We start from the raw sequence: 19,620 nt of genomic DNA, 5'->3' as shown, positions 1-19,620 counted from the left end.
TCTGCAGCTACTTTCTGTTTTGCATCTAGTTTGGAGTAAAGTTCACTCCTCAACTCTAACTAATTAGGTCAGTGTTTTCCAAACGGTACGCTGTGGGATTTTTGTGAATGCCAGACATTATCATTTCAAAACAAGCATGTAAATAAATGCATTTCTAGTTGGTAACGCTGGTATTTTCTCACTTATTACCCAGACAAGGTCTAGCTCTTTAAACTTTGGACATTTTTTTAATTGGTAGAAAAAAATCTACTGCTTCCTCTTTTTAAAGACATTAGCTCAAATGCATTATCAGCCAGGAAAAAAATCATTATAATGCACCAGAGGCAGACAGTTCCACACACCATACTCACAGTGGAACATGGTGGTGACAGCATCAAGCATCACACTGCGGGAATCCTTTACATTAACAAGAACAGATAAGCTTGACATGGAACATGAATGTAGCTAAATACAAGGCACTCCCTGAAGAAAAATAAAAAAATGTGAGAAGCTGCGAAAGAGACGAACAGCTGGAGACGAAATAAAACTCCCAATATTCGTGGCAAGACTTAAAAATTGATGTTCTACATCCAGTCTGATTTTGACCTATTTTGTGGAGAAAAATTGGCAAAATATTCTGTTTCTAGATGAGAAAATGTGGTAGGGATATACCCCAAATGGTTCTAAATAATTTAGCAAGTTACTGTGTCACGAAGGTGCAAAAACCAACCAGAAAACGTAAGACAGTAAACCTGGACTTCCACACGTGAATGCCAATGGAGGACTTTGCGAAACGATGTTGCGAACGGTAAAGCTAAGTTATTTTAGATGCTATTTCTAAACCAGAAAACAAATTATGTACTGTATGTATTTTAATGTTTTCTGTCGAACCTATTTTTCTCTTCTAGCTTTATGCTAGAACCCACCTGTTTAGAATTGTATTTGAAACGTAATCAATTACAAATTTATTGATGGATCTTGACTTAATGCTGTGTTTTGATTGTTGATTCTATGTTGCATTGTGTTTCTGTGTTTGTAATGATGTAAAGCACTTTGAAATGCCTTGCTGCTGAAATGTACTATACAAATAAAATTTGATTGATTGATTGATGCTAAGTTAAGCTATGCTAACAACATATACTAACTCCCTTTTTTTTCCTGTTTTGATATTTCCTTTCATGTTCTAGAATTTTAAGTGCAAATGTCCATTTAAAATTGGACATATTAAAGTGGAGAACTGCAACATGCCTTGTTTTTTTGGAGAAACTTTTGAGTGTGTTGCTTAGAAACTGTTAACAAAACCAACCAGGCTTGAGACCTCCATTTAGAATAAATTGTGCTAAATATAGTGAGTTTTCAAAAGCCTGGATAATTAAATAAGCCTTAGAGAGTAAAGCACATTTCACCCATTAATAGCTGACAAGAAATACAGTATTATTTCCAAAAATGTGCTGCGGTCTGTTTGTTCTCGTTGCAGACTATTACAGTGCACATCATCATTCCTCACTAAGTACTCTGCATCTCGATCACATTAAATTGCTTTACTCTGAGATCAGCAGCTGATCGAAGGGATATTGACTCCCGCCTCCCCCCCCACAAAAAAACAGGAACACAGACTGAGGCTCTAGAGTGAAGAAGGTGATGAAATGCATGATGAAACAGATGAGGTATCTTTCAGCATCTCCTTCTGATTGCACCCTTCTCCATTGCCTCATCAACCCTCTGTTTCCGCCGCTGCTGGACAGCGGCTGTGCCCTCCCAGGGTGACTGGCTGCGTGGCCTTTTCAATAATGTAGGAGTGGGGAAGAGAAGAGAGATAAAATGAGGGAGGAAACGATTTCTTGGCCCAGCAGGAGCCCCCGGGTGTGACATTTACCTCTTGGGTTGCCAGTGTGTGCGTCTCTCTGTGCATGTTAGACGGCCCCAAAGCCAGACTAATGATACCTCCCTCCAGCTCACTGACTCGGAGGACAAAACTCTCCTGCCAGTCATGTCGTTTAGAATCTCACTGAATGGAGGGAAAGGAGGGAAAAGAAGTTCTGCAACGAACTACGACAGAAATATTACCACTTGGAGTACGTGTGAAGTTGAGAAACACCACAATGGCTATACAAGGAGAAAAGAAGCATTAATAATTAAAAAGAATTGATCGATATGTTTAATCCATCAGCTCCTTCTTTACTCTTTTATGCGTCATTAAGCTCCCCCACCTCCTATCGGCGGCTCGGGGTGGTCTCGTCTCTCCTCCAGAGAACCCCACTAACCCCCACCTGGGCTCCCAGCGTCTATCATTAGCTCCCTGCCTTAAGCTCGGGTCCTGCAGAATGTCACACAGCTGGACTGTGAGGCTCTGAAGGCAGATGAAACAGAAAAACTCCTGTGAGCGCCTTGAAAAAGCTGGAGCTGGAGCAGTTTTAGGTACTGCAGGCATCCACTGTGACCCTGTGGAAACCAGCTGCAACTGACAATTACATTTTCATTTGAAACACAAGTAAATATCTCATTACAAGGTCCATTTCCCAGCTGTGTGATGGCAGACATAAAAGATTATTGGATATTAGCGCTTGTGGGATTCGTTTACAAAAAGCTGCTATTTCTGTGCGACTGGTGTTTGTTTTGAAGTGTTAGTTAAGAAAGACGCGTTCTTAGACTATAAATCTGAAAAAGATTTTTCTATAATAACTCTGTTGCACCAGTTTGTATTTTTCTTGGAAATATGTAGATTTTAGTTAAAGGGGTAGGAGTATTATGCATAATTGACTTTTTTGAGGTTTATAACATGTTATAATGTCATTCCGGTCTCAAACACATGCCTGGATTGTTGCTTTAGTAAAACTGTAACCATGTTGAGATCCAGCCACTCGATTTGTTCAGATAAAAGTAAAAATATGGATTTGTTCTGTCTGTGCCACTTAAAGTTTAACTAAACCACTGCTAGTTTAAATAAGTAGTTGAGCATAATGCACTGTTTGATATCTCAGATCAGTTGGAATGCATGTGCAATTGAATTGAAATTCTTTTTTTGTAAAGTGCCTCCAGACATTTGTTGTGAATTTGCGCCCATAGTAACCTCATGTCACAGTACGCAGTAGCTCTATCTGCACTGTTGAACATTTAAATGCCTCAGCATGTTATATGCTTGAAACAAAAGAGAAGTCTGACCTATTTCTAAGTAACTTTGCTGTAGGCCACCTGCAGGCACCCATACAATGTGCATAGAGCATTGAACTTCCATCACTGGAAGATCAGACGATGAATACATATGGAACCAGAAAAAAAACAGACATTCTACATTTTAGACTCTTCATAACAAAACACAAGCATTGTAGAAAACAAGAGTGCATCATAAAATGAGCTACTTACTTCAAAAATGTAACAAGAAACATAAAGGTCTCCATTTTTCCATGTTAAATGCTTTTTAAGGAGGCCAACCGACTTGACTGGATAAACAATTAGACAACTTGAGAGCTGTCCAGTTGTCAGTCCAGTTTTAATTTAACTCATTTTATCTAAATAGTGTCATCTTGCACAAAATGTCATCTCAATACACTTTACAAGACAAACAGGGTTATGCATAACCCAATCCAATCAAACTTCAGACATCACTCAAATTCTTTTCTATGCAGTTCAGTCACACAGTCAGATTAAGATTGTTTTGCATAAATTTAAATTTAGTCTACTGATTATATTATGCCTATGCGTAAATAGTTATCCATCTAAGGAAGACCAACTGGTTTAATCGAGCCATTGACTTTGAAGCAATCCCTCATACTAGGCAAACATATGCTTACATGGGAGTCTTGCATATAGAGAGACATACGTTTTCACAAAGACAAGTGTCACATCAGTGGCAGTGTTATGCTAGGTCGTGAAATCCAAAGATGATGCCCCAGCTTTCGCCACTTTGAACAAGTAAAACACGAAAACCATTGATAGGTGTTTATAGATCAACTTTTATCAGTATTACTTGTTTCTTTTCATCCTACAAATAATCAGCCTGATCAAATACAGAGCCTTGTTTATCTGAAACACATCAGCTCGCAGACATCCAAACATATTAGGCTTTTAAGAACTTCAATGTGATGGGCCCACAGATATAAGTGAAAAGAAAAAAAAAAACACATTATAGATTTTGCATGCATGGCTCCTTCTGGTAGCATGCACCAAAGCATCTGTACAGAGTGATGCACCCAAGTTCAAATGATTACACAGTAACAGAATTTGAGAAACTGTCACTCAATCAAGTGGATAAATGAGTAAATATAGTCAAATTTGAGGCAGATCTCAATTACCGCAATTATATACATTTATGTGAAAACAGTAAGCTGAGGGATAGGCCTTTGTTTTCTAATCACACCTCAAGAAGTGCTGTCAAGTTTTAAAAAATGACTGTCAAGGAGGTGAGAGGAAGTCACAGCTCAGTGTTTGTTTATGAGAGAGACGATGGAAGACTGGTCCACTAAATCTCTCTTCTGTCCCTGAAGACAGAGTTCTGAGCAAAGTGAGAATGTTAGTCTGTTTCATAGATAAAAATAAAAAGTTTTGAATAAAAAAAAGGATTTCTGACGAATAAATAAGAGAATCAAATTATTTTGTAGGTTGCCTTTTGTTTAGATAAATTATGCTAAAAGACAGTGGATTACTTCAAGTTGGGATGAAAATACACCGACTTTCAGACAAACGATTTTACATATTATCTGTCCAGTGTTGATGCTTAAGAAAGATGCAAAACATGCTCTTTTTTTTTTTTTTTACCAAAAACCCCTTAAACCTTTAGCTTTGCAGAATCTGACATACAGTACAGACCAAAAGTTTGGACACACCTTTTAATTCAATGAGTTTCCTTTATTTTCATGACTATTGACATTGTAGATTCACACTGAAGGCATCAAAACTATGAATAACACATGTGGAAATATGCACTAAACAAAAAAGTGTAAAACAACTGAAAATACCCCTTATATTCTAGTTCCTTCAAAGTAGCAACCTTTTGCTGTGATTACTGCTTTGCACACACTCTGCATTTTCTTGATGAGCTTCAAGAGGTCATCACCTGAAATGGTTTTCACTTCATAGGTGTGCCCTGTCAGGTTAATAAGTGGGATTTCTTGCCTTATAAATAGTCATGAAAATAAATAAAACCCATTGAATTAGAAGGTGTGTCCAAACTTTTGATCTGTACTGTAAAAAACAAAACAGCACAGTTGCTCACTTAAGACAGCATTGCTAAAGAGAACAAAAAAAAATCAGCTTGGTCAGACTTCAGTCCAGCTGAAATTGTTTGCTCTATAAACATAAAGTAAAAACCCCCCCCAAAGAACTGCAGGAATAATGCATAAAGGAATGTTCCAATATTGTTCCACTACACTGTTTGACTGATCAGGTCCTCCATCTTGTCTAAAAGTTCCTGAGACGTCATAGTAAGAGATGTATGGGGCAATTAGCTGAAATCTTACAATCATTTCTTTTGCTGATTAAAAATTAAATATCCAGATTACATTTACTACAGATGCTGCTCTCCAAATCAAAAAGGAACCTTTTTCCTCTTTCCACAATATTGTCTCTCTGTGCAATACTGTCCTCTTGTGGAATAAACAGATTACTACATCATGCTCCTTAAATTAAGCTGGGTTTTTTTTTTTTTTTACTTTCTAAAACTCCTTGCTTCAGAAAGTTTTGCCCCTCGCAGCAGCACCTCTCGGGCCAGCTCTGGTCTGCCTATTCTGCCCAGGCTCTGAGCGAGTTGGGAGGCCTTCGGGTGGCGTGTGACAGCAGGCAGCGCTCGTCTCCACATGGCCAGGATGTAAAAGGCCTGTTCTGATGGACTGTCCCTGGAGCGGAGCTTCACCAGCTGGGCTGCACTGCGACTGAGACGCAGGGAGGACGCCAGCAGAGACGTCTCCTCCGGCGACAGCTCCCCAGACAGCCAGAGGAGAAGGGCGTCCGAAAGAGGCTCTGATAGGTTTTAAAACAGCAATAAACACCATTAAGAAAATGTTATTTATATCTTTTTGTCTGAATAGTGCTGTTTAGGTTATATCTTATATGCATATAATCTAGTGGTGGCAAAAGCAACAAAAAAAACTAGTATGCTCTGGACTTAAGATGGAGTGCATGCACACATATTCATGACATGCTTTGATTAAACTAATTTATCTTCGGTGTAATTCCAGTACCGAAAAATTAACTTTATACCAGGTGAGTCTCTCTCACAGTCTCTAAAGAGAGAGAGACTCTCTTTATACTCTTTATACTCTCTCTGGTATAAAGAGAGAGAGAGACTCTCTTTATACCAGTTCTGAGTATAAATACTGAGCGGATTTTGTGCCTTCAAATAATTTTAACAATGCTCCTGTAGAAGATTCATAACTTATAACTTAAAAGTCTGAAACAGGAACAGATCTGAAAAAGCAGTCTGTGTGCTACACTCAAGGGAGAGATTCATTTGATGCAGCAAAGAGTGATGTCATCACTGCTGATGTCATTGTTACCAATGGAACTGAACACTCTAATGGTGCATTCACATCAAACACGTTTTGACCATCAGGCGAGTCTGGTTTATATTCAAAGTCTTTGGGGAGTGTAGGATGCGCTAGATGTGTCACACGCTCCAAACGGTTCAAATCGCACCTCGCTGGACCCTCGAAGTGCGCCACAATAGCCCTCGACGCGCCTCCACATAGACTTTGAATGCAAACCCGACGCGCCTGATGCTCAAAACGCATTTGGTGTGAACGCACCATTATACAGTATGTCCGGTGTCACATTAGGTCCATCATATTAGAACCAAGGCCCAGTCCTAATATAATGGACTCATTGCTTTGGGTCAGGGGTAACGTTTAGAGGTAATATGCAAATTAAGTTTTAGTGAATGTTAGGGTTAGGAATAGACTAGGTTAGGGTTAGGGAAAATTGCAGCTACTAAAATGAAGGGAAATCAAAAAAAAGAAGTTCTTATATGGATCGAAATAGTTTTGACAAACCTGTATAGCATTTTCTTTTCTAAATCATTATAATAAATAAACAATTATGATATAATGTTAGGTTGTATTTCTGCCAATTGCATAGTTGCAGTACACTAGTAGTCTAATGCGTTGAAAGTGCTGAGACACATTCAACGCATTAGAAACCAATCAGAACCAAAAGTTTGCCGTTTGGTTCTGATTGATTGTTTCTGGACAGTAGCTGAGCCAGATGCATTTTCACAGATTCTCTGTTCCATATTCTACTGTCAGACACTTTTAACAAATATTCATTCATCCATCATCTAACACACTTATCCTTGCGTGCACACATTCACACCTTAGGACAATTTAGAGAGATCGATTAATCAATTAATTTTTGAGAAATTTTACCTCAAAAATTTCTCAAAAATATAGGAAATTTCCTTTTAATTTCCTATATAAAAGGACATTTTTCTGTCACTGAAGACAGAAAGTTTTTTCCTTTTATATAGGAAAGTTTTAATAATGTTTCTTATGCTGTTTTGAACTATGAAACTGATCTTGTGTTTTCTCCATTGATTTTGGAGTCAGGAATTATATTTGCATTGAGGCCTGTGTCTGTTTTTATTTCCCAAATTTGTGTAAAGCCTCGAATTTCCATAATGCCCAGTTTAAGCCAAACCTGGGTTTGGATAGTGACCTAGGTTAGTGCCACCTGGGTGTGGGTCGGCGTAAAGGCCGAGCCGGGCATAGTTTGGCCTTCACGCCAATGCCAACATGAAGACCCTCCATGCAACCAGTGGAGGTTGCTTGCATGGACGTCTGTCTTTCCTTGGACCTCCATGTTTGTGTGGAGGTTTGGCTTTGCGTGGACTCCTCTGTTTGCAACCTGGGTGTGGGTGTGGGTCGGCGCAAAGACCAAGCCAGGCTATGCATGGAGACCCCTGGTTGATTGGAGGTCTGTCTTTCCTCGGACCTCTCTGGTTGATTGGAGGTCTGTCTTTCCTTGGTCCCCTCTGTTTGTAGGGAACCTTCTGTTTGCAGGGGGGTCTCTGGTTGGGTGGAGACTCTAGGATGGTTGTTTTCCAGAGCAAGTTTCAACTTCACCTTCAGGTCTGCAACCTGACCCTGCAGAGATTTCACTGTTTCCTCCTGTGCTTTGAATTTGGAAGCTTGCTCAGTGTGACTTTTGAGCTGCTCCTCATATTTAAGTCTCACTCTGTATTCTTCAACCATTACTTCTATGAGACCTTTATTGCGGGAGGCATATTTTTCAGCCTCCCTCTTGAAGTACTCCAGCTGTTGAAGAATGCTCTTGTCGGCTGTAACTTTGGAAGAGCAAGAAACCTTTGATACATCTTTAATCTCTGGCACGTTTCTTCCGTGTTCACGTTTGACTTGCACGTGACGTTCTTTTTCTAATATTTTGTGCAGTTTTTGAATCTCCTCCTGCTGTGATTTGACTTCAGCCTGACATGCAATCCTTCGGTCTCTTTCCTCATGGAGATCAAAAATCTTATTCTGCAGTTCTTTTTTAAGATCGTCTACCTGCTTTGTAAGATCAATGACGTGTTGTCTAGTCTCTTCCACGACTTCCACTGAGGGGGTAATCTCGAAGCCAGCAGAGGGAGTTGTTTCCTGCTCGACTTCCAGTGATGTTGGACTCTCAAAGTCGCCGGAAGGACCTGATTCTCCCTGGATCTCTACTGATTCATCTTCCGGCTTAATGGGGCTGTCTATCTCATCTCCAAATGGGAAAATGACAGCGTCGTAGTCGACTTGGATGTTGAGGTCCATTATGTCGACCCATGAAAGCTTAGCTGGAAAAGCTTCATGTTCACAAGCAATCTCTTGCTGCTCCATGTCTATATTCTGGTAAATTCTTGCTTCTCTGAAAGGCGTGTAATATCTGGAATCGATATCCCGCTCGTTTCGATTAATTTTGTACGTGCTCTGAAGAGTGATCTGTCGCGATAGAACTGTGGAACAGGTCTGAGAAAACTCTGTCTGCAAGCTGCATTCAAGAGAGAGATTCCTTTGTGGTATCATAGAGTAATGTTATCACTGCTGATGTCATAGATACCATTAGAACTGAACATTCTATCCACCTTATTCCTGGGAGGCTTACTGGGAAACAATTATGGTTCTTACTTCTGGCGCCCACCGGAAGTAGCAGTATTTCATTGTAATTTGTAGGGTTTTTGGCTAATCTATATTCATGATAGAAGTTACATTTCTCTTTTTGGTTATTGTACAATATGTAGTAAAACTTGTTTACGGACATACCGTCTGCTATCAGAGAGCTGCTCAGTACATAGGATTGAAATTATGAGTTTAATCACGGGGAGCAACAGTAACACAGTGTTAAGTTTTGTAATGAAATGACCGTGAATGAACTGCTGCTAGCAGCTTGTTTCTCTGAAGAGATGACAGTAATAAAGAAGAGAAAAGCAGGGAAGTTCTGAGCTGCAGGTTTGTACCGACAGTATAAAACAGCAGAACTACATAATATTAGCTGTGTCATGAAAGTCTTATTCACAATCCGTCAAATAAAGTGTTACCAGCGGGAGTTTTCATCGCCTACTGGCAGATAAGGAAACAAACAGAATTTGGCTAAAAACTCTAAACTTGAAGAGAGAACCCAAAATGCTTTATGTAAGCTCATTTCATTGTGTGGACAGAAAGCCAACGGAAGAAAACCCGCATCCGTATCTGAAACAACTGAGTCAGTGAAGTAGCTAAATATGCTAGTGCGGGTTATTTGTGGCCATTTCTTCAAGTCACCATCCCTCCCCGCAATAGCTGTAGGTTGCGGTAAAACAATATTGCCGCATTTAAGCTGTGATAGTTGATGTTCCCACATATTTTATAGACTAAAAGTTCTGACGAAAGCCAGTTAGCGAGTTACTAACATGTAAACAAATGGCAGTTCCGGTTTAGGCGGAAGTTGCGCCCATAAATCACGCAAAGCCTCATGGGGCTGGGAATAAGGTGGATAAGAAGGATTTCTACATACATTACCAAATATATATTATATTAAAAATATCACAACTTAATAATGAATTTATGTGTTTTGTTAATATAATAACATAAAAATCATTCCTAAAAAAATAAACTGATTCAAAAAATCAGATCCACTTAAGCCCCCTAGCGGCCCCGGGGCCCTAAGTGGCCTTTTAGTTTGCTTATGCCTTGGGCCGGCCATGCACCCACTGGACATGACCCACCCTTGCACTGAGTAAAATAACAACTCACAGGGTAATGCTCACTAACAGTAACTTGGATTAAAAAATTCTACACAAATCAAGAGAAATATTACTTTTGTACAATAAAATGTCAGCAAGTGCTAATTTACTGTTGCTAATTCCACATGGCAACAATATTTGACATGGGACGTTTATATCTTTAAGTATAAAAATAATATAGAATAATAATAGTAGTTTTTCCACATGCAGTATAATTTAGTTTGTATTATTCAATGTTATTTTAAATATATATTTTATCATGCTAGCTTGGTGATCTTTGGGTGTGGCGGGCCCTAAGCAGCTGCTTAACTCGCTTATACCCTTGGCCGGCCCAGGTTCCACAACCTATAATTTTAATGAAATGTGAAAAAATTCTTGAGGTAAAAATACTTCATCAATGCACCTGACAGCAGCACCAACAGCTGCTTCTAAATCGCTGACTGAGTCACCCACCTGCATCCTCAGCTATCTTCACTCTGGCGGCAATTGGCCGATGAATGACTCTCACTTTCTGGAATCACACAAATTGAACGTGTTGAAAGAGCTTAAAGGTCTTTTAACTAAATTAAAATGATGTCTACCAAGACTTCTGCACCTTTGGTAAACTCAGAGGCAGTTTACAAATTGGGTTTGCCAGGAGCTTTGCATCCCTCAGAACAGCTTTGTCCCTTCTCCACTCCAGCTCAGCTCTGGTGACTCTATAAAACAGGGCTGTGCCCTTGTAGCAAGGTGAGCTATAATTCCCAAACGGGTCCACTTCGGTTAGGCGCACTAACAGCTCATTCCTCCGCTGACAGTGAAAGGTCAGCCGCTCGTGTGACTCCTCACTTGTGTTGCTCTGTGTGAAGGCTGCAAAGTACACATAGGCAAAAATCACAAAATCGTACAAGCATTTTTCCCCTGTGAAATGTTGCATTTCAAAACTTCTCCTATAAAGCAAAGGATGTCTTTTAATCTCACTTTACCAGATAGAACTTATCTGTTTTACGACATTTGCTTCTAGATATCCTCTGTGGCCTGTGAAGGCTTGTCTATAAATTACCACTCACGTTCCACCATCACCCATCATTATTTCACAAAATTATAAATAGCCTATGTTGGGTTTAGCCCATTTTCAGTTCCTCTGTTCTTCTGGGGATGTATGTTGCTTTTCTGCCTGAAGGTTGTTACTTTTTTGTGTTGAACTTCCTGTGCCTTCACCTCTTTTAGTTTTGGTAATAAAGATTTCTGAAAGCTTTCACTTCCTGCATGCCGATGTTGATTTAGCCAAGCTCTGCTACAACTTTTGTTCACATTTGAAGAGATTTTCATAATCGGAGGATGTTTTCATTTTGCGTGATACATAAAACAGTATGACTAAAAGGGAATATAATCACTTTTAACCGCATCTTTGGGTCATGGGACAGAAAGCAACTTCTCTCACCCAAAATCAAAACATCACATTCCCAGTGTTGAAGCCTTTTAGGATAGTTGCATCAGTTTTTCTGTTTCGGCTGAGCTAAATAAACTGATGTTTAACCTGGAAATGTGGTGCCCATACACTGACAAGATAAGACATGGAGCAGGTTAAGAGTAAGTGTGGCGAGAACATTTGAAATCAGTCACTGCATTGTCCGGAAAACAGTGTGCAAAGGTGAGACTTTAAACAACAAATGCCAATATGCCCAGAACTTCTGCAGTATTGTTTAGATAGGACAAACTTCCTCACAGCGATATCAAAGACTGGTCGATACAGGAAGCGTCTGTGATGTCTTTTTTTAGCTAATGACGGCAATACTAGCTATTAAGAGTGTAGGGTGTCCTTTCCACTATTGTTACATCTTTTGTTTAGTGAGTAAAATAAGTTTAATCATATCAATTTCCTCTCCGGAGACAAGTAAGAACAGCGCCTAGACGTTAATGTCTCCTAAACATTCCATGATCGTGCCTGATTTGAAGCACTCTGAACAGTCCTTGTGTTATTTGACACATAAAGGCCAGTAGACATGTGATTCTGGCCGGGCTCCCACCTGTGGATGTGATGTTTCCACTGAAGCGCAGGAGAAGCTGATCTCCTTCACACAGGGAGATCTCAGAGGAGGTCTCCAAGGCCCCACCACTCCGCAGTCTGTTCAGCTCCCAGCTGAGGTCTCTGCTAGGCAACGCAACCAGGAAGACGCTGTGAGGGTCATCCCGTCCATGCTGGAGGACAACTGTCACCGAGTGGCGGCAGGCCGAGGCCTCCAGCTCCTCGGCCAGCGCAGTAAGGTGACAAGGCTGCAGTGGTGACAGGAGACGAACTACGAGGAGTCTGGTATGAAGAGGCAAAGAGAGAAACTTAAGAAGTTTTACTTCATTAAAAGAGACTGGATTACTGCTGAGTGAAAAGGGCTTGTTATCTGGAGCTGGAAGTCAGAAATAATGTATTCATGGGAAATTAAGGAAATTATAAAACCCAACGTGCATACATTATTCCCCACTAAGCTTAATTTAGATAAGAAGAACAAAGAGTAGTACAGTTTTAGAGGGAAACAATTAAAATCACTTTTTAAAGCTGGTTTTGTCGCATGTAATGTCGTTTCAACAATCAACTAGAGAAGACAGGTTTCAATTTTCAGTTTTTTCAAGTATTTGAAAAAAAGTACTCCAAAGGAATCCAAACAATACAAATCCAACATCGAAGCTCTTTAAACCAGGTGAATGTAAGCTTTATTTAACTGTAATGTTCAGCGATTACTGATTTACCCATGACTAAAAGTGATCAGAACAACAAAACCATAATGAAGTGGAAGTAGTGCTGGGCAATGAAACGTTACACAATTTTATTGAGGAACAGAATGAGGAACGAAGCAATAATAAAGCTGGCAATTATTATTTAATCTATAGACAATCTATTGTGTAAGTTTGATTTGTATTATTTTATGTTGTACTGAAACATATTCTTTTAACTCTTAAACAGTGCAAAAAAGTAGGGTATTTTTTAGTATAAACGTTAACAGAATTTAAGAATAAGTCACATTAGTTAATGATAATGTTTATGATGATGTGCTATTTCAATTTGTGGTGAAATATGAGTGACAATGTTTTAAGCCACATTGTCCAGCTGCCGAAGATCATGTGCAATTTTTTCATGATTTATCCACTTCTGTCTGCAAATACTGTGAAGTATTCTGCTGCAGTTTTATAATTGATGTTTTGATAACTACACATGACATTTTTGAACCAATATAAAACCGGTGTTTAAAGTTTAGCTAGATTTGGACAGCGTTACTTTTTATAGATTTATGTGGTGCCTAAAAAGGATATTTATGACTTAGTAGCTTTAGTTCAACAGGGATAGCTTGAAGTCGTTCCTCTCTGATATTTCCTCATATTATTAGCTCTTAATTACACATCAGTTAAGTTAAGTTTGGGGCATTAATTTATGCATCTGAAAGCAGCACTAAAACAAATAATCAGGTCAATAATCAGGTCTGGACTTTTACTGGACCACTGAAACAGCTCAACATTTTGTTTTTCTGCCATTGTGTTGTAGACATTCTACTGGGTCCACTTTGGATCAGGCCCAGGTCCAGTGGTTGTAAAACCCAATAATCACAACCCTACCAGAACCATGTTTGACACACTTTCATGAGCAGCTTGTGTTGATCTTCTGTTTGGTTTCCCATTTATTATGATGCTTTGTGGTGGACATCTCTAGTGTCATTTGTCCAAAAGACAAATAGTTTTAAAGTCCTGCAGTTCATTCAAATAATACTTTTGCAATTGGTGAAAAATTCTCCATCAGTTTTTGCCTCTAAAGAACAGGACTGAAAACTAACTGAAGTACAACCAACTTCGCTATTACTCCCACTGTGGTTTCACTTCTTTCTTTTTTTTTTTTTACATTGCATGCAAACATGTTCTGGTACTCTATTCTCAGTTCAGGTGCAAAACGTTACGTCATCTTCCTTTGCAGTGAGCATAACTTCATACGGACACTGTAAAAGTGAGAAAGGGGAAGCAAGATGACGGCATGCTACTGACCAACTTCTGCAGAAACACACAGAGAGATGTGGTGAAAGATACGAGATTATTTTGGCTCTCTAAAGCTTTTCCCTACACTGTTTTAGCAAGCAGTATTTGCTGGGTGGGTGGATGAAGATGACATGATACTGTGTCCATGACAGCAAGACTTTACTGATTTGTGACTTGGTAACAATGAGAAAAATGTTTGGAGGAGTCATTGTGAGAATCTCAAAGCTAAGAAAACTGCTCTGACTTTCAAACACGGTGGTGATGGCATCATGCTGACGGGCTGTTTTGGATGTGTCTTAGAAAGACACTTGGAAGATGATGTATTTCTTGCTCAAATACAGCAAGAAATACTCCCACGAAGTTATTGACTTTGGATGAAATCAACAGCTTGATGGTTGAAACTTGTACGTAAGGATTACTGTATGCTAAGAACACTTCCTGCCATTCTTGAATAAGGAAAATTAACTGTCTCACTTCAGACAATTAATGTTTTCTTAGCATATACTTCCCAGCTTACATCTAAATTCAGTTTTTCTTTTCCTCAGAAAAGCAAAACATCCATTCATTCACCTAATGATTGTCTGTAGCCGCTTATCTTAGGAAGCTGGGGTAGCTGGGCAGAACCCACGCCTCCATCAGGAGAACATGTGAACTCCATGCAAACAAAACAACAACAAAAAAACAAAGACCTGATTGAACCAATGTGCCACCATGCAGCTCAAATAAGCAAATTAAATAAATGAAAATAACTAGGATATCGTTTTACTAACCTGTCAAAGTTTTCTATCAGATCAAAGGAGACCAGTCCGTTCTTCTGGTTCCTGATGACTATTTTATCAAGAACAGTCCACTGTTTGTCTCTTGAGCCTAGAACAATCAGCAACTCATTGGACGTCTCGTTAGATCTCACATAAGCACCAAGGACTCTGATAGAGACACAGAAGAGAAACCAGCTTAGCAACAAGACTAAGAAATGACATAGACGATTTACTGTTCCTACACTTTTGACCCACCTTACTTTGCCTGAGGGAATCAAGGGATCACTAGGAGCCCCAACCTGGTGTGCTTTGCTTTCCTTCCTCCTTTCTTCCTCCTTTTTCTCAGGGTTTGGTGGACACGGAAGTGTAATTGTGAGGGGTCTCCTAAGTGGCTGCGAGTTAGGGTGGGTGAGGTGGAGCAGCGGGCTGGCTGACACCACCGACTCATAGGCATCATTCCTGGACTTGACGGCAGCCAGAAGGACGGCGTCCACCGGCTGGACCTGAAACAGATGAGCAAACATCTGTTTGGCACGATTCGGATGGAGATGCAGAATGATATGAGGACATGTTTCTCCTGACGCTTTAGTTTCGCCGACAGCAGGTTGTTTAATCAAAGCAGAGCCGAGCAGAGTGGGAGCTGATGTTTCTTGACGTGAGATCAAGCAGCAGACTGCTGCAGTGAAGTCGGTTCAGAAATGTTTGGACTCGCATGTACACTGGAATGCACCATGCAGCTGTTCTTGTTCTCTTTCTGCCCAGCAAACATCTGTGACAGCATATCTCTGAACCACAAGCTGCCTGTCTTTTTCCTCTCTACTCTGAATTTCAAAATGTTTCAACCATTTCAGAACAATCTCTATAAATGTTAGTACACTTGGTCTGGCCTCCCACGCTACAAAAGAAGGTTTGGTGATCAGCTTATTCTCTCCATACCGTTGTTTGGGCCATTACTGGAGCAGTGAAGGATCCTGGGAGGTAGTTCAGACAGATCCGAGGGTCCATGGGGATTTTTAGTGACAACCCCTTCCTGGGAACGTTGTACATTTCTCTTTTTGGACGTGAAACTACAGCAAATATGCCCAAGGAGTACACTTTCACCTCAGCAAAACGACCCTGTGAAGTATATAAAATGTATATATAAATTTATTTTGATTATTTTCATTGCATTAAGTAGTAGGATAAAGTAAAAAAAAAGAAAAGGTATACAGCTGTAGGGAAATTACAACATAAACACAATATATCACTGCAGTGGAAAGGTATTATATTTAGTTTCCATTTCATGAAATAGTATATTGATAAAGTTGTCTATCAATCGACTTGCACATGTCCGTTTTGTGTATTTTTTAAGATAAATCTTTGTAAAGATAAATATTTGGGGCTCTGTGAAGTAGCTACCTTACCTGGTGCTGAGAACTGTAAATTAGCTGTAACTTTGCTAAATATGCTATAACATAACTTTTTCTTTTGTTAAGCGGAGTTATGTTGTTTACAAACTGGATTGCATCACGACAAAATAATATAAGTGGAAGCTCCGAAGTAACATCTTAAGATACCAGCAATCTCGGGCACACACAGATCTTCAAAATAAAAATCACCATCAGCAAAATATACTCAAATTAACTTAATGACAAAAAAAAAGAGATGAGAATTGCAAAGTGACAAAAACAAAGCCCTGAGACCTTAAATTATTTGTAGGCAGATCTGAAAAGGTGTGTGTTGGCAAGGTGGACAAATACATTTTAGATTCCATCAAATACAAAGGAATGTGTAAAGTTCTAACTTGGAATAAAGTGTTATGAATAAGTGTTTGAGTAATAATTTCTGAATGACCTAAAATAGGAAAAGCCTTATCGGACTTGATGTCAAACAATTGTTCTCTATTTAGTGGGAAACTAAACAGAAAACGTTCTACGCTAGCAGAAAGCAACACCTTTTGGCCTCCACGCACTTCCTCCGTCGTCACCGGGGTGATGTAGCTTACTCTCCTCTCCTCGTCAACGATCTTCACAGCAACCTCTCTGTGGCCGCCGCGATGGCGCACACAGAAGGGCACGGCCACGGCTACGGGGAAGTGGAAGGCGTCTCGGTCCTGAACTTTCACACGAATCACTCTGCTGATGAGCTCCTCCGAGCCGCTCGCCATCAGGCAGCTCACGGTGTCGGCCGCCTCACACGTCAGCGCTCCGGCAGGCGCTCTGACAAAACACGCGTTTGTTGCTTTGTCAGAGCCGTCCGTCTCGCCTGTGAGCCTGAGCGTACACACCGTAGAGATGGAGCACTTAAAAGCTTTTAAGCACAAGTTTCAATAAAATATATGGGTGACTTGCCTGCACTCATCTTCCAGCCACATTTTGGGAGAGTGCACACTTTACCCATGTCAGGTTCTGCCAGACTCGGTCTGTCCGTCTGAACAGAATTCTCATGATTTGTTTGGCATTTTTTGCACAAAATGCAGCCACTGACCTGACAGTGAACTGTACAAAAAACTATCTGGCTGTGTGGAGCCCAGGAGGTCAACATGCGGGGCTGTGCGATAACGCGTTGCTGAGTTTCTGTCTGAATCAGTGAGCGGAAGAAATGAGGAGCAAGTTCCCATTTATTTCCAGGAAAAAAAAAGGCAAGCTGCATGTTTGTCTTTTCTTCTGAGAACAACATGCTAAATGTTTCTGTCATCAGAATGCTCTTTTATTCTATAATAATAATAATAATAATAATAATAATAATAATAATAATAATAATAAAGGGTATTCAATATAATATATATGTATATATATATACACTTGGAAATTGAATTATTTTCCAACATAACTCCAGTTACAATAAGTAAACTTTTATAAAAGGTCAGCCTAGAAAAGAAGTATCCACACCCTTTAACATTTTTTGCATTTTCACAAAACGACCACAAAGTTGGTATTTTATATAATTAGCCGAAGCAAAATAGTGCATAACTGTGGAACAAGAATAAACTGTTGTTATTTTTTGTTCTTTTTTACTAATTAAAATTTTTTAAAAGTGTGTCCTATTTTGTGAAGTAAAATTAAAGATTATTTTACTTTAATTTTGCTAAATCAAATCTGAAGCAATTAACTGACTTGAGAAGTCACATATTGTCATTTCTAACCACCTGGGTTTTTTAATCTCAGTATAATTCCATCTCTTTTTTCTGCTTCAGAGGTTTTTTAAAGAACATCAGAGAAACAAAAATCATTATGAAGACCAAAGAACGCTGCAAACAGGCCAAGGAGAAGGTTGTGGAGAAGTTTAAAGCAGGTTGCCATGACAAAATGTCACTGAATGAAATTAGGGCACAAAAATACTTGAGGATAGAGCAGAAGTTCATCTTCCGAAAGGACAGCAACCTTAAATATGCAGACAGACGTACGACTGCACATAAACCATATTCTTGTATCAGAATGGCCCAGTCAAAGAAGTTAGAATAAACACACTGCGATGGTTGTGGCAGCTTACCATGTTGTAATCCATTTCTCTTCTGTTCTCCACTTAGTTTTATTCTCTCTGTCTTTCTCCTCTGCTTCCAGTGAAGTAGCCTGATTGTAGAAATCCTTCTCTTGACCCCTGATGTTGGTTTTCTCTTTGGTCTCTTTCTCCGTGCTGCAGTTTGAACTGTTGAATCCAGAGTCCAGGGTATTTTTCTGGTCTTGAGCATCTTGAACTTCTCCAAACTCCAGATTATATTCAGATTGCTGATTCCTGACTTCTTCCGTTTGATCTGGATTATCCTCATCCTCGTCTCTGGGTTCCTGAAAGACGGCAGCTGACTCCTCATGCGTGGATAACCGGAGCACTGCGGCATCCAGCTTTGGAATGATTTTGGTCACTCTGTCCATCAGGTCCTCCATGTCTTCCCCAACACTCAAGAAAATGCCATCGGATTCTGAACAGGATGTAGTTTTATGCTCTGAAACATCTGAAATAAAATAAAAACCAGTTTGTAAACGTGCAAACAAATTCAAGGGAGATTAACGTAGTGCCTTTACTGTCCCCTTTGTCATAGATTCCGAAGGGACAAAATATATAATTCGCTATATTTGAAATCTCAGCTTAGCGTTTTGACAGAAAGATTAATTTATTGTAACTGAGTCGGCATTTCTTCTTTCTTGTTTTACTCATGCTTTTCTGGTTTGGACCAGAAAATTACCAGTAGGGGTTATTTACACAATTTTGAGACTAAATATGTTCACTGGCATCTGTAAAGATGCCAGTGTCTCAAAATAAATACATCTTTTAATACAATAGTGCCAATACTAGTGCTGCCCAGTGATGGACTGGCAACCTGTTATGGGTGTCACCTTTCACCTCTCATGATCACTGGAGTTTTTGTACCTTAATAAAATAAAAGGGGGCAATCAATTACTTAAAAATAAATATGTTTACAATATTTCAAGATTTCTCATACAAGAACCCACACACGGTACCTTTTGTAGAGGCTTGGTGATCTTCATCGCCCCCTTGTGGAAACTTTTCAAGCATGCAGACGCATTCGCTAATAACCTTCCTCCAATCTGTCAGCATCTCCGCATGAAACTCACTCAGCTCTTTCAGTACTTCCACAACCTTCTCTTTCTGCTCTCTAATGACACTTCTGTTCCCTTTTTTGTCCTCCTTCTTGATTTCTTCTGGCCTGCATTCCCCTTCTTCTCTGTTGCCAAATGCTAATCCACCGTGATGATTTCT

General features: G+C 39.7%; 1 protein-coding gene across 1 annotated transcript; it reads right to left on the bottom strand.

Annotated features, from left to right (window-relative positions):
- Positions 1-5,272: 5,272 nt before the first annotated feature.
- dthd1 (death domain containing 1) lies at positions 5,273-18,785 on the bottom strand. The gene is made up of 9 exons (XM_023346684.1): positions 18,394-18,785; positions 16,856-17,174; positions 15,859-16,038; positions 15,178-15,425; positions 14,935-15,090; positions 12,178-12,458; positions 10,764-11,017; positions 10,622-10,679; positions 5,273-5,934 (listed from the first exon to the last, which is right to left on the bottom strand). The coding sequence occupies exons 1-9, from the start codon at positions 18,783-18,785 to the stop codon at positions 5,624-5,626; spliced, it is 2,199 nt and encodes a 732-aa protein (XP_023202452.1). The 3' UTR covers positions 5,273-5,623.
- Positions 18,786-19,620: the final 835 nt, after the last annotated feature.

Source organism: Xiphophorus maculatus, chromosome 14, assembly GCF_002775205.1.
Source record: "Xiphophorus maculatus strain JP 163 A chromosome 14, X_maculatus-5.0-male, whole genome shotgun sequence".
Lineage (NCBI taxonomy): Eukaryota > Metazoa > Chordata > Actinopteri > Cyprinodontiformes > Poeciliidae > Xiphophorus > Xiphophorus maculatus.
The sequence above is the reverse complement of the archived record's forward strand: the minus strand, read 5'-3'. Positions and strand labels throughout refer to the sequence as shown.

What these genes read in the sequence shown, in the direction of transcription:
- dthd1 (XM_023346684.1), bottom strand. Translation starts at nt 18,785, where the DNA reads ATGGAGGACCTGATGGACAGAGTGACCAAAATCATTCCAAAGCTGGAT. An exon ending in TGGAAACATCACATCCACAG is followed by an intron (nt 11,018 to 12,177) that starts GTGGGAGCCCGG and finishes TGTACTTTGCAG; the next exon opens with CCTTCACACAGAGCAACACA. An exon ending in GAAGATAGCTGAGGATGCAG is followed by an intron (nt 5,935 to 10,621) that starts GTGGGTGACTCA and finishes AAAACCTATCAG; the next exon opens with AGCCTCTTTCGGACGCCCTT.